The sequence below is a fragment of the Anopheles maculipalpis genome, chromosome 2RL (genome assembly GCF_943734695.1).
Source record: "Anopheles maculipalpis chromosome 2RL, idAnoMacuDA_375_x, whole genome shotgun sequence".
Classification (NCBI taxonomy): domain Eukaryota; kingdom Metazoa; phylum Arthropoda; class Insecta; order Diptera; family Culicidae; genus Anopheles; species Anopheles maculipalpis.
In genome coordinates, this window is record NC_064871.1 from 5,254,010 (window position 1) to 5,268,796 (window position 14,787).

The 14,787-nt window shown below is 45.9% G+C and overlaps 3 protein-coding genes across 4 annotated transcripts in view; 1 reads left to right on the forward strand and 2 right to left on the reverse strand.

The window, feature by feature from the left end:
- The window catches only part of LOC126559214 (UPF0687 protein C20orf27 homolog), a 462,937-nt gene that overhangs the window by 194,887 nt on the left and 253,263 nt on the right, over positions 1-14,787 (reverse strand). The window lies entirely within an intron of this gene.
- Positions 1-14,787, reverse strand: part of LOC126558950 (dihydropteridine reductase) — a 374,118-nt gene that overhangs the window by 114,095 nt on the left and 245,236 nt on the right. The gene's annotated exons all lie outside the window — the stretch shown is intronic.
- LOC126557274 (nuclear receptor subfamily 2 group F member 1-B) overlaps positions 11,153-14,787 on the forward strand; it is a 69,678-nt gene continuing 66,043 nt past the window's right edge. The window contains exon 1 of one of the 2 annotated variants that reach the window (XM_050212985.1): positions 11,153-11,864. In XM_050212985.1, the coding sequence (XP_050068942.1) occupies positions 11,273-11,864 (592 nt within the window). In that variant the 5' untranslated portion in view covers positions 11,153-11,272. The remainder of the gene's footprint in view (positions 11,865-14,787) is intronic. The other variant, XM_050212987.1, reaches the window with a different exon arrangement.

Here is a 14,787-nt window from a genome sequence, read left to right on the forward strand (position 1 = left end):
CGCTATCAGGAAAGAAAATCAGCGCGAGAAATAGCGATGAAGAGAGCCCATCGAGGAGTGTACATGATGTTATAGCGTTGTAAGCTGAGAAAAGCCCTTGCGCTACGTGGGAGTTGGGAGGGAAAAGCTTTCAACACCGACCTCCGCGCACTCTGTGGTCCTCGGGCGGATTGATGGATGATGACGTTAGCCCCAAGGTTGGAGTAGCTCTACATCATCGAGAATGGATTTTCCTTACCTCCTAACAGCCATCCCTACCCTCAACCAGCCGTCTCCTTCTTGCGCGCGCGTAAATTTGTGTGTGTGTGTGTCTGTACGAAGTTCGTTACATCGTCAGGTTGGCCCGGGGGCGACACGAGGACCCCAAAGCCGAACTCTAGCACTGCTCTTGCCAGCGATACTAATTTCCACCAATGGGAATAGATCACGGGAAGGCTCACACCACTCACACACCACGAACCAAGCAGGCATGGGAAAATGAGTCGAGGAGTGTGTTGCTTTTCTTGTTTATCATTTATCTTGGCCTGGCTGCTTTGGTTTTCTTTCCTTGCGAAGCAAGCTTGTGCTAGAATGGGACACAAATTACCCCCAAGCTGGGCAAGCTCGGGAAAGCTTCCTTTTATTCGCACACGCCCCGAAGGATGCTCCACCATTTTCTGCACACCATTCCTGGAATTTATGTGAAAGTTTCCCTTCGGTTAACTGGGTCGCGTTCCGGCCGGTCGTTCGGTTCGTATCACTTTGCCCAACCCAGCTCAAAAAAAGTACCTTGGCCGACCCGACCCGAACCGAACCGAACCCATCTGAACTTCCCTGTGCTGTGCCAAGGAAATCCTACGCAAAAAACAACCGAACATGGCGAAGAAAAAGTGACAGGCCAAGCCAGGCCAAGCCAGGCCACGGAACCTGCAAGGCTTAAGTGCGCGCTCTCTCTCTCTCTCTCTCTGTTTCTCTCTTTGTCTTGCTCTCTATCTCTAACCCATATCACGTGCAAGTTCCCCCGCATTAAAGCTAAGAGCCTGTCGGACTCACATACAAGAGCACCCGACAGGACACCATTAAGCTTTTAAGCTGTGAGCTGTGTCCCCCAACTTCAGTCCCTCTCGGGCGTGTGGAGTCGATCCGAATTCCAAAGGACACAAAGCAACGAAGGACAAAATGACACAACCATTACTTCACAACCAGTTCTTTCTGCGCTACGCCGGATGAGTCTTCCCAATCGATACTTCTTCGAAAAGGGATACGTTTCTTTGCTTCTTTTGCGTAAGTTTGTTGGTGTGCTGTGTAAAGAGTGCTACAGTAATCGAGCGTGTACTTCGAAACTGTAATCGAATGCCAACGCCCACACGATTGGTGGGGGCACTTTTTGATGCGGGGAGGTGGAAAGATGGAGTGAGGAAGAGGGAAAAAAGTCCTGCAAAAGATGCTGAAGGGTAAAAAGTGCACATATCCGGGAACATTTCCCGGAAGATCGTTGCGGTCAAATCGTGTGTAATCGATTCCGTTGGCGAGTTTGTTTCTGCCATGGTTTTTCGTCGTGTTTCAAGGAATCGATATGGAAACGTTGAAAGTTTATGTTCTTTTTTACAAAGGTTTTTGTTTATTGATAATATAGTAAGAAAACATTCATGAAAATGCAAGAAATGTATTTTCAAACACAAATAAAATTAGTATTTAATGCTTTTAAGACCATGCAGACGTAAAACACATGTAAATAGAGGTAAAAACATAGAAATAATGATAACAATCAATGAAAAAGACATCAAAAGAGCAGACAAATATAATAAATTGGTGAAAATACACATAAAACCCGAAAAAATTATTCTTAAAAGATTAGCCGTGTAACTGTTTACCATAGCATGAGGACAAAGTATGAATAAAGCGCGGCATTACGACTCTTGATTAAGTATTTCCAAAGAATAAAAGTACGTAAGAATATCACATTCTAAATAATTGTACAACTAGGTATAAAAAAGTGTAAAAAAACATTAACAAAGATTAAATTTAGACAGCAAGTATGTAATAAATAAAATACTGAAATAGTTGTTAAAACATTGTAAAACATTTCATACAACGTACGTACTTGCTTGTGAAAGCACAAGCATCAACTACTCCAAAAGCACTTTAAGCAAATCGATCGATTTGCTGTAATCTACTTCTATTCTACTTTACAACAAAGAAAAGATCTTGAAAAAGTGTTTCTCCCCAATGTTCACGAGTCACAAGCACATCTCGCAATACAAGAGAGAAAAAACGAACGCCTGGGTTTGCTTCTGACTCCTATTTACTACCATCATTCGAACACCACCCACCCACCCCCCATGTTGCTGCCAAACTCGATGATGTCACCCCATTCGCCCTCGGGAGGCCAAAGGAGGATCCACCCAGGTATGACTCGACCAGGCCGCCCCAGAGTTCGTGAGGACTCGGTCTTTTCTGCTGCTCCGATTGAACTCCACCTTCGCGATTCACCTTCCCTTCGCTCCTTTCCAACGTACCCTCCCTCCCTCCTCCCAGGTTGAGGGGATGATTTCTTTCCTTGTTCACTCCTTGCAACCTTCTGTGTGTGTGTGTGTGTGTATGTGTGGGAGCCATTTGTGTATATAAGAAAGTATGTACACAAGAGTTTGTTTCTTTCGTCTCTTAGATCAGCGCCATCTTAGTTTGAAGAAGAAAGAAAAAAAACACTGACACACAAGAAACGCGTGTGTATGTATTTGGCATGGTATCGGAATTGATGAAAGTAGAGAAAAAAATATCCACCCCACAAGACTGTTAACTTTTCTCACCCCTTTGCTTGCTTTGGTAAGAAGAAATACGCACCTATAAAATGCCCACACACAAATACACACACACAGACACAGCTGCACCTGTTCTTTACCAAGTTGAGCACTACAAAAGAGAGAGAGAGGGAGGAGATGTTTGTGAGAGAAAAAAAAACGTTGAGTACGAGCATAAATGTCATTCGCGTCTTGGGCGACCGAACGACCGAGTAGCAAACGTTGCGTTACCGGGTTGATCCTGGGGGTGTACTAAACGGTTACCCAACCCAAACCAGCAACCACTACCACACGCGCACACACACACACAGGTTGAGATTGGTGTGGATCAACGGCAGTAGAGCGGAGCGTCTACTACGACAAGAAATACACCCGTGTACCACCCATCCGGAGGCGGGGTGGGGGATGAGGAGAAGGAGGATTGGTTTCAAAATTAAGTGAGAAAAGAACGACCAACGAACGCCGGCCATGTCGCTCGGTAGCGCGATTAGACGAAGCGAGAAAGATGGATAAAATTCACGCGCGCATGTCAAAAGGTCAGACATTGCCACCCATTTTGGGGTTGAGAGATCGTTCACGAGACGGGGAAGGTTAGTTTTGTTTCTGTGAGTGGGTGTGTGTGTGTGTGTAAGCTGTATATAGTTCGGTTTTCCATTTCGATTTCGAGCCAACCGTGTGTTGAGTTTCGACTTCTTTTGCCTTGGTGAAAGATTTTCCCCTTGCATTTCTACACAAGCCACACACAACAAAGGGTGGCATTTTTCACACGCCACGCTTTGCGATTAGTCCTGGGAGCCCTTTCACCGAATGTGTAGTACACCCATTTTTCCGTCTGCTTTCTCTATTTTCCCTGGACGGTTGTCAGATCATTTCATCGGTGAATTGAGAATGTTTTTTATTGATGTTTCTGGTTTATGATTCACACTACAAAGCTCCATTCGATTGCTACAGCAACGATGAATGAGACACACGATTTACGATATGCAATGCTAGGGCGAAAGGTCAGAAAGACATTCAGCAAAAGGTTAGTATATAAATCAGGCTTTATGTAAATTTTCTGATCAATATTATTCATCTATTGGCAGTGTTAATGCTTATTGGAAATGATCACAAAATCACGGATAATTTAAGAAATAAACTTGAATTCTCTCTTTAGCATCGTCAACTATTAGGCCGGGGCCACACACGACCGAAGCAGACCGAAACGAAGCATCAAATTTTGGCAGTAAATAACGCCTTTGTATGGTTGTGGTGCAAAAAATTTTTTTTCTATTTATTTTATTTGGATATTATTTAATAAATTACTGTACTTTATGGTGAAATAATTTTATTGAAAGGTCTGATTGTCTCGGCCAATCGCGCAAGAACAGCGAAACAAAGCGAAACAGTCCGAGAAGCGTTACGGAGCGTTACAGCAGCCCCGGCCTTAAGGAACAAATTTAGCAAGAAGCAGTATTATTCATTAAAATACAAACTATATGAAGTATAATTCTACACCAAATAATAAATTCTACATCAAGTTTTGTGTACAATTGATAAACGAAACAATAGCAATGCCTGGCCGTCCCTGATGAATAAAAAAAAAAAAATAAATAAATAAATAAACGAAACAATCAACTGAGGTTGTGGATAAGAGCCTGAGTCGCAGAATTCCAAAAATTTATGTAGAAGTAGGATTGTTGTAGTGTTAGCAAATTCAGGACTCGGAAGATTCGAAGATTCAATCCCGAAAAAGATTCCCTAGATTCCTAGAAAGATTCGATTGATATTCTACCTGATTCGATTCGGATTCTGATATTCGATTTTCCATTGAGGTTCGACTTTTCCCAACACTTGGCTATTATAGAGTTCTATTGACACCAGGCCCCAAGTTGACTTAGGAATATTGCGCTTTCCTTATTGTAAGGAAGATTCCTGGAAGAACGAAACAAACAGGATAAATAAGGACTGAAGAGGAGATTCTCTTTTATCGACATACATCAGAGGCGAAGGATGTATAACCAACTTTATGTTTTTCGAGCTGCTCGAGTGACGGTTGAATTTAGATTAAATTGATGTTAGGAATGTATGTAAATCACTATTGCAAACTGCTATCGAATCTGACCATCCGAATAGATATAGCACCTTCTCTTTCTAATGGCTTACTCTACTCAGCCCAAGACCATGACCAACTTTAATTTCAAGCCGTAATTGTCATTCATTGTTTGGCATAAATTAGCACCTCGAACGCCTTCTTCACGCACACTGAGTCGACTGTCTTTGCTACAATATTGTTCAATCGGCTGCAAATCACTTCATTTGTTTTTTTTTTTTTTCTACACACCACCTGATGTGATGCGAGTTGATGTGAGCGAGGTTTAGCTCTGCAAACAAGACATTGATTAATCCACATTCGCTCCAAAGGTTGCAGCAGAGTTGTTTGATCTATTTTACTCTGTGAGCTTTAATAAGCTTTCGTAGCAAAGACCTGTCCAAAACCATTTTCTAGCGACGGCCAGTGTGATGTTGATGAGATGAGGTGTCCTTTCGCACTTCGCTTACCGTGCGCACACGAAACTCGGCTCATTAGTCAGCCGACCTTCAACGAGGTGTTAATTAAACGAATTGCGCAAACGACGACGACGACACTGGGCAGTTGCACTAGTGTGGTGTTTTCCAATCGAATGATTTATTCCCGACCAATTCGTCTTGCGCACTGGGTTTATGCGTGTATGCGCAGACAAACGCTACTATATTTCTCACGAGATGAGAGCAGCAAAGCAACAATGGATGGCGCCAAGTAGCAAACAAAAAATCACAGTGTCTGGGTAACTCACAACGTTCCCCAGCACGTTCCAGCTCCCCCAATCAAGACCCTCCAACAGCTTGCTGTCAATTGTTTTTCCCTTCCCGGCACGGTGTGGTGTGCATATGTCGGACGGACCGGCGGGCCCAATGGACGACAAATGTCGGAAATGATAACGACGTCAACTCGTTGATTGATGTCACCGTTTTTGCTGGTGAGCTTGTGTATGTGGCCCTCCCTCCCCGTCGGCTAGTGACGAGACATCGCTATTTGCATTCTATTGATTTAATAGCCATTTTGATTTGATCAAGAACGTGAACGACGAGAGAAGAAGCCATTTGTTTTGTTGAGGAATGAAACTCTAACGGAATTCAAAACTTTCAAAAGAGAATGTTTCAAGAATCGTTGCCGAAGTCGTTCACGCGAGGGAGTAACCTTCGAGAAGAGAGTAGCACCCGTTTAGCGCACAGCCATCCGCTATGCCACTGGTGCATCCGTCACCAGCCCGATTAACTCCCTCCTCTGCGAAAGCGGTCCTATGGAACACATCATCCGCAACCGACTAGTCGCAGCTGCAGCTCGGATCCTTGAGAAAGGACTCGGCCCAACTGCAATCATCATTACAGACTAACCGACCGAACGTCATCTTCAGCGACAGTGCCAGTGTTCTGGCTGCCCTGTAACAAGGCACCTCCAAAAACTTCCCATCTTGCTCCTAGACTCCATACCTGCATCCCCGACAGTCGTTTTCTGTTGGATTCAGGGTCATTCTGGAATCAACGGAAACGAGAAAGCCGACCAACTAGCCAACGATGGTCGGCTCCGTCCTGACGAACATACAACACCCTTTCACGCTGTGATGCCATTCGCTACACCAACACTGGAACACCACAAGGCAAAACCTAGACCTAAGCAACAAACTTCGTCCCATCAAGCACAACAGCGCTTCATGGGAAGATACCGAATCCAGTCACATGCAACGAGTCCTTTCCCGCATTACACACTCATACCGCCTAGAAAAATCTAGTCATCCACTCTGCAGCTTCTGTGGCGTTGGCATCACCGTCCGCCACATGGATACACGAGACACCGTGCCACCTGCCAACTAGACACCGATTACAACGACAATCCTATCACCTGACAAACTTCATCAGAACCGCCTCATTAGATTTTTACGCATCAGACATTTAAATAAAGAAATTTAAGCCATAGTTTTAACTTATCCATTACCATATGCCATAATGGCAATAGTTTTGTATTGGATTATACCACTTATTTATACAGTAGAGAGGCGAATGTAGTCGCTAAGTCTCAAAGCCTCTATAAATAAACGAAAAAAAGTTTGCCGAAGTCGTCAAATAGTATCAGATGAAAATGAAAGGCTATACAAGCTTATAACGTTCTCGAGAGTACTTGCACTTGCACGAAAGACCTACAGGAGCTCTGAAGGAATGGTGGAGTGGCTGGTATGTCATCATGTTTATCATCTTAGCCCCATCTGATCACCACCCAGCGTCAGCAGCGCAAACGTCTTCGTCATCGCAATCCGCCAGACATCACTATCACAATCATCGGCGACTCATCATCATCATTGCGGCACGGCACGAACATTGTTGTACTGAGCAACCGGGGACCGCAACACCATTCTGTGACGATTTTCTAGGTCATTTCAATTTAAAAAAAAACTCGCCAGAGAGATAGATAGAGAGCCTGACATTCTTGAGTAGTCACCTAGGAGAGACTAGCCTGTCTAAGACACACATTTGTCCACAAGTATTAGTCCACTAAACAGAACAAAAAAAAGGGTGAAAAAACAGTGCCATTTTGCAGTAAATTTAATATGTCAGGAGTAACGTTAGACATTTTAGCTTGCAAAATCCGTCCCACCGTCTCGGCGTTCGCGAGCGAGATTAGAAGCAGCAGTCGTAGGCTTTCCGGCCTGGTTAAATATCGTTTACACTTTCACGGGCCACTTTACGGTGGCCCATCGAGGGTGACCGCCCCCTCCGCTCGAGGTGGAGCAGTTTTGTCGGATGTCACACGAGGTCAGCCGACGATCCCTGTCCCGGACACAGGGGCACTCCGTGCTTCCCATTTTGTTGTGTTTCGTTTGCTAGAATTTTCAATTTTCAAGCCTCTCTCTTGGGCAAACGTTCCAGAATTCCTAGACAATTTCTACCCACGGGTCTTCCCGAATTCTTCTTCGAAGCACATGATTCGATAGAGGGGGAAAAGAATCTTCATTGTTTATGACTTTATGAATTGATTGTTTTCCGTCGAGCGTTATCAGTGGTGTTTGAGTGCTTTTTCAGTCGGTCACCGTTTTCCTGAAGGCTTCCTCTCTTTCGCGCCATTTCATCACAAAAGTGGACCGTGCCCCCCTTATCGCACCTCAACACGGGAGGGTGAAGCTGATAGCTGTGGCTGGTAATTGTTGTGTTCCCGAGGTCCACAGTCGAATGACACGACCCCAAGGCGTGAATGTGTCAGCGGGATAGAAGCGGCGGCCATTCGATAATTTCGCTTGGATTGGCTTTTTTTCATATTTTAAATTATCAAGCGTTTTGAAAATGGGTGAACGAAGAAGTTTATTTTTAGTGGTGAGCTGATTTTGAACCCACCAACCACAAACTATAAACCAGTTCAGTCACTATCTGTCAGGCGCGCACGATCGATTCCACTAATATCGGTCAAGAGTTGAGAGGTTCGCTTCGCCTTCGACGGACAGACAGAAACAGAAAGGATAAAATGGCCTCTGGTAAACCCCAAAGACCTATATCCTAAGCCTGATGCCAACAAGCATCAGCAGAACAGAAAATAAATTAAAAAAAAAAAACATTCCTTCCGGACAGGCAAAAAAACTGAACCTTGCACACAAACACAAATGGCGCCAAATTTTTGTTGCGTCCAGTAGAGAGAAAAAGAAGCACAGCATTCCGAATTCGCCATCCTTAGTTTCTCTGCCATAAAACACTCGGTTGCCCGGTCAACGGATAATCTCTTCCTGGGTTTGCGAAACGGAAACGTTAGGAAATTGCAAACAAAATTCGCTGAGAAAAAAAAGAATGGCCCGGCCCGGCCCTATTTTTCCTCGGCGGAAATGTGTCTTCCCCCCCCCCCCCCCCTTCCACCCCCAGTCAACTCGTCTCGTTGTGTGTATTTGTGGAAACAAGTTTAAATGGTGCATCATCACCATCAAGGGTTGGTTAAGGGAAAAAACAAAAACTGAACGATTCGTATAAAAATCCCCCAAAATACGGTGCTGATGGCCACGCTGACGAGAGAAATGCTTTGTTCGATGCGACGTGTCAACATGGGCGCACATCGTTGACCGGATAATCGAAGCAAGGCCACGCTGACTGGCCGCTAGTGTTTGGGAGGAAAAAAAACCCTCCCCCCCTCCCCCCTCGTCTAAAAGGGAAAAACAAAAATTCCATCACCTGCCTTCACAAAACCGGGGATCGGCAAAATTAAATCCAAAGCCTCCCCCTACCCCCCGCACCGATTCCGACAGGGGGGTGAATAAATCACACATGCTACAAAGGGGTTCTAGAGTGTCCTCATACTCCCCACGACGGAGGGAGGATTTCCATTTCCGTGTCCGGTCGTTGAGAGTGCAACAAAAGGGAGAAAAAATGGCTCCTGAACGGCTCCAGGCTAACGGGTGAGGGGAAGGTAGGATAAACAGGGGAGAAGCGTCCATCTCTAGCTAACAACGCCATGATGGACAGCAAGCAAAGGAATCGGGTGATGGGGAAGAAGTTCACAAACCCCAAGCTGGACCTCGAGGACCTCCAGGACCAGAGAACATCGGCCTTTGCCAGGACACGTACACCACACACACACACGCCCAAATCCCTGCAAGGGTGGAAAAACGAGCTCAGAAAAGCTCATAGAGCATGACACTCCACCGAGGAAAACAGATCTCGCCCCAGTCATCCCCCACACAGCCATGCAAACCTGGCGAAGGAAAAACAGGGTGGCTTTCACATCTAATTCGATTTGTGCCCTTCTTTGCACTCTCTGTCTCGCTCTCTCTCTCTCGTTCTTTCTCTCATACTCAAGCAACCCTCAATCACATCCCCACTCCACACCACTTTCGAACGCTTTTCCCCGTCGGAATGTGCAGCCAACACACCCCTTGTGCACTGTTTGCGAGAGTAGGCGCACACCACATCCACCACACGTCACTCATCTCGCTCGCACTCACGAGGAAACGGGCAACTCACCACCACGATGCCGCACTATTACGGGCGTGGTTCCGTCGTTCCGTCGGTACTTGTGTGCTCGCTCGCTCACACAGAGACCGAGCAAACGCTCTTTCACCCTCCGGGGTTGGTGAACGCTACCCTCGGTTTTAGGGGGTTGCGAACTTGCTGAACTCACCACCACCGCGCGCTCGATGCTTCCTCCCCTTGCGACACCACAGCGACCGGCACAGCTAGAGCTCTGTTCGATCCGGTTGGCTGCAGCGGTCGACACCAGCGAACAGAGCGAGAGACCGTCGGGTAAACGAGACAGGCAGCGGGTGCGTGTAGCTATGTGTGCGTGTGTGTGTGTGCACCAGTAGACACAATGTGTGGTGGGGTCGTCTGGTTGATCATCGCGGTCGGGTCGGGTCGAGCCAAGCATCAAGTTCGACTCGGGAAGTCCTTCTGGTCAGGCGTGCGTCGTTCCCGTGTGCTGTTGCGTTTGCGTTACGTTACACGTTTGCGTTACACACGTCCGTATCTATCGGGCTCGTAAGAGAAGAAATTGTACGATCCGCTCTGCTAACTACTAACCCAACATCTGTACGCCACGGGCCGCGTGTTGTTGTTGGAAAAGTGGATTCAATTAACGGGTTGCGCTTTTCGTCACTCACAACAAAAAAAAACACAATTAAGGCTTTCTTAAGGGCTTCTTTTTTGGAGCTCGTGCATATAGCAAGTAGTGTTCTTCGAAAAAAAAAGGATAACAATTCGCGCGTGTTTACATGTAAAGAAGATTCGCGGCTCGGTTTTGTTCTTTGCTAACTCCGTTGCGTTACGTGCGTGTTACGTGCATTATTTTTGTGTTCTGCTGTCAAATCGTTCGCAAAACGTCACTTAAATCACTGTCATCTGGAGTGCAAAAATCAGTGCTTAGTGTGTGATTTCGGTGTGTTTTTGTGCTACTTTGATTTAGTTGGAAAGAGAGCAAAGTAAAGAAAGAGAAGAGGGAGAGAGAGAGAGAGAGAGAAAAATTGTGCATGATAGTGCTTGGTGATGAGAAGATAATTATGCATTATTTATCCACCTGGCGAGATCTGTATGCTCCTGTTTGACAATTGTTAAGTGAAAAAACATCGATCGTCGATCCTCGATATGCTCAATCACAAATGACAGGAGTTTGATGTGTAGTGCTGCTGCTTCCGTTCCATTGCCAGTATCAAAATTCCAAGTGATTGTGTAACTCTGCCAGAAGTGGTAGTGGTGTCGTAGAGAAGCATCTATCGATGTGTGTTGGGGTTTGTGGTGCATTGCCAATGTTTGTGTGCTACCGGTTTCGATAAACAAATCTTCACCCTCGCATACTTCCCCACAAGACCCATCAAACACACCTTCCCCAGGTCCAATTTCTTTTTGGCACCGGTGTAGGAAAAGCGGGAAAAATTTTCCTCGATAGCGTCGGCCCCGACTGTGGGGCCAAAACCGGAAGCAATATTCTGGCACACAACACCCTCAGTATGTACGGTGGTGGCGTACTCTGCCCGTCGCCCTCCACGGCGACGGGTTTCTACAATCCCCGCGGCCAGGGCTCGGAAATCGGTGCGCTCGAGCTGGGTTTCCCCCGGGGGATGGCCCTGGTTCCACCGCCACCGCACGGCCCCTGGCGCGATCCGAGCAGTCTCACCGGTACCCACCTGCCCGTCGCCTCCAGCACGGCTACGGCCGCTGGCGATGATATTACCACGCTCGGTGGACAGGGCGGTCCACAGGGGCAGACCGGTTCGGTAGTGCCCGGCATGCAAACGTCCTCCTCCTCGTCTAGTGCTGGTGGTGTGACGCAGGACAAGAAGGACTTTCTATCGTCCTCGTCCGGCGGTTCGTCGATCGGTAGCGTTGGTCAGCATCCGTCGGTGGCCGGTGCCGGCGGAAGCGTGACGCAAGGGAATGTGATCGAGAAGAAAGAGTTCCTGTCGCTGCAGCAAAGCACAACGCCCGGTTCGCAGAGTATGAACTCGCAGAACGGGCAGGACCTGAAAAATCAAAACATCGAGTGTGTCGTCTGTGGTGATAAGAGTTCCGGCAAACACTACGGACAGTTTACGTGCGAAGGTAAGTGACAGTTGGTTGACAGTTTCTTAACATTTTCAATATTAGAGATTCAACGAAAAGACTTATGCAATTAGGCAGAAAGCTTCTGTTATTAAGAGCTAAATTAATTGCCCTTATGGAGTGTAATGTATCAGTGAAACACACCTTATCAACGGTAAAGCAAAGTGAACTTACAAAGAGACGTTAAACTTCAACCATGTCGGCTATTTTTGGGGGAACATCTCTTGCATCCGTACCGTGTGGGAACTTATCCGACGCTTCCCACCGGGACCGCTTAGGCTCGTGAGAAAACTTCCTTCCCAAACAGCCCACATACATGTTTTACAAGTTTTATGACTTTTGCGCCTTGTTTCCTCGCCCATCGTTTGCCTGCCCTCGCGCCTCGCTCCGTTTCGCTGGCAAAACATAATTGCTTCATTCTTGCATATGTCACTGCGCTGTACTTTCTCGTCGATCTAGACGACCACACCATTCATACGTTTCCTTTTTCTTCGCTTTCGACTTAATAAAATTATGATTATTGTGGGACATATTCCTCCTAGGCCACGGGGAAACATCACGAACTTCAGTGACAACCACACCACGACCGGCCGTCGACGACGGTTTTCGCTTCGCCCTTTAAAGCTTGTTGGTGGCTACCGGGGTTTTATTTTCCTTGCTCGCTTCCTTACAACGAGACTTCAAGCAGCAACGAATTGAGACGTTGCACAGTCCCCAATGTGCGCTTGTATAGCTCGTTTGGTGCACAATTAATCAAAACAAATAAGCATAAAACAGTCATCAGTCAACTGTGTGCGCTCTACCGACGCTACAGAAGGGTAATGCAGAATGATGATGATGGCATGTGTGCCCTCTTCCTTGAATATTGCCTTTTTTATGGATTCTTAATAGCAAAGTGTAGTCGATTATTGTGACCCGAACGGTTCCCTTTTTCACGTCGTACCTCCATACCACGGAACCACGGATCAATATTCGGAAACATATTCCTCAAGCAATTGACTTCTAACATTATTTTTATGATGTTTTCCACCCCGACAGAAGTTTCCCTGGGAAGGAATTTCCTCGCTCTGTTCCACTGTTGCAGTACTATTTTTAAAAGGCATTTCAAGAAAATCCTCCACAAAAAAAAACTATAAATTTTCTCCGTTGCTTCCGGCTCTCCCTTTCTACTAATGCTCTCGTCTTGGTTGCACTGTTGGTAATTGTTATGATTTTATTTAAAAGGATCTTTTTGTAATGTTTTTTTTTGTGCTTCTTTCTTAACCTCACTTATGGTTGAGATTGTTTTCTTTTTATGAGTTTTCTTACCATGTTCCTTCTGCACTAGCTACCCTCTCTGTGCGCGGCTAAGAAGGCCCGATCGGCGTATCTTTACAGATTAAGGGGGATTGTTTTCAACGATTCCACAACTTCTCCAAGGCCGGGTGATTTCTTCCGGGTTTTATTTATGGAGCAAAACATTTTTCTTCCACCGTTGTTATGATGTTTCGTGCGTGTGTATATGTGCGGAGGAATTCATCCGACAAATGTCTTGAAGGAAGATGTAAGACAAATCGGATCTTTTTCCTTTTTTCTCCTTCTTCCCAGTAGCAAATAGTCCTTGCTCGGCTAAGAAGGATACGGCTATAAAACTGCCTGTACTTCTCTGGCTGTTGCTGGTTGTGCATTCATGAGTGAAAAATGCGTATGCAAATAGTTTGCCCTTTTTCCATCGGGCAGCAAGATGATCCCTGCAAAAAAAAAGCTAAGGAAGTACATCTACATATCCTTACATCCTTCCCGTTCTTCCCGGGTGGTTAGCAATTTTCCACCTCACTTGATTGATATCGGTATTTAATCACAGCTATCCAAAAACAGTAACGACGCCTATCAACCAGTTCCTGATACGCTGGTGACGGTTGAGAGACGGTTCAATCCCAACGTATCCAGTTGCCTGTTTTCGTTGCGCTAATGAGATGGGTGTATGAAGATCCTTGCCTGCCAGTCTCCATCCTCAGCAGCAGCAGGGGGGGAATCGTATCAAATGTGTACGCAATGTCAAGAATAACATTATGAAAAGGGTCACAAAAGGGGCCACCGGATTTTGCATGCTAATGGGCGCGCACAACGGCGTAAGGTGAATTTAAATGACTCGGTTCAAGGGGATCACAATGAGACAATGAGGAGCGCTCGAGTAGCTTTAACACCGCCACATCGAAATGCAATATTAGTTCCTTGAAACAATGTGCCAATCTTTTTGTTTTCGCTAATACAAATAAGACTTTTGTGTAGGTTTGAGAATGAAACCCACTCAAACCCGCTCATTACATGTTCTAATCAATTATATTACAAAACCTCCAAATTGTGTTTGTGTGTCTGTTGGCCCACCCCACTGCACTTGGGCAAAACTGCAACAAAGGTTTGTGCGACCTGATTCACTGCAACAGTGCCGCAATTAAAGTTTTGATAATCAAACGGTTTCGTGGCCGTAAAACGGCCACAGAACAGTAATGTCTCCCAATCGCCCTTCAACAGGGCAGAGCGGGTTTGACATTTGACATCCGGGCGTCTTGTGATGCAGAGAGCTATCGGTTATTGTCAGCGTGTGTGTGTCCCCCCCCCCCCCCTCATACTTTGGACTCAGCAATGAATCTTAATGAACGGTGGCGAACGAATCGGAAAGGAGTAAGAATAAGTCGACGGTCAAACAAGTCAAACACAGCAAACGGCATCAATACGGCCATAAAGAAACGATTCAAAGTTTTCGCTGCTTTAAGAAGTGTAGCAAGTTCAGTCTAAAGTGTCTGCGCTCTGGGTTGGCGCCAATAGAGGAGAGTTGTGAGTGAACAAAACAGCAAAAAAAAAGCTTGTGCCTAAAACAAAACATTGATAAGAAAAGCTGTTCGTTGTGCTTGTCGAAACGGTTGGCAATAAGACGAAAAAA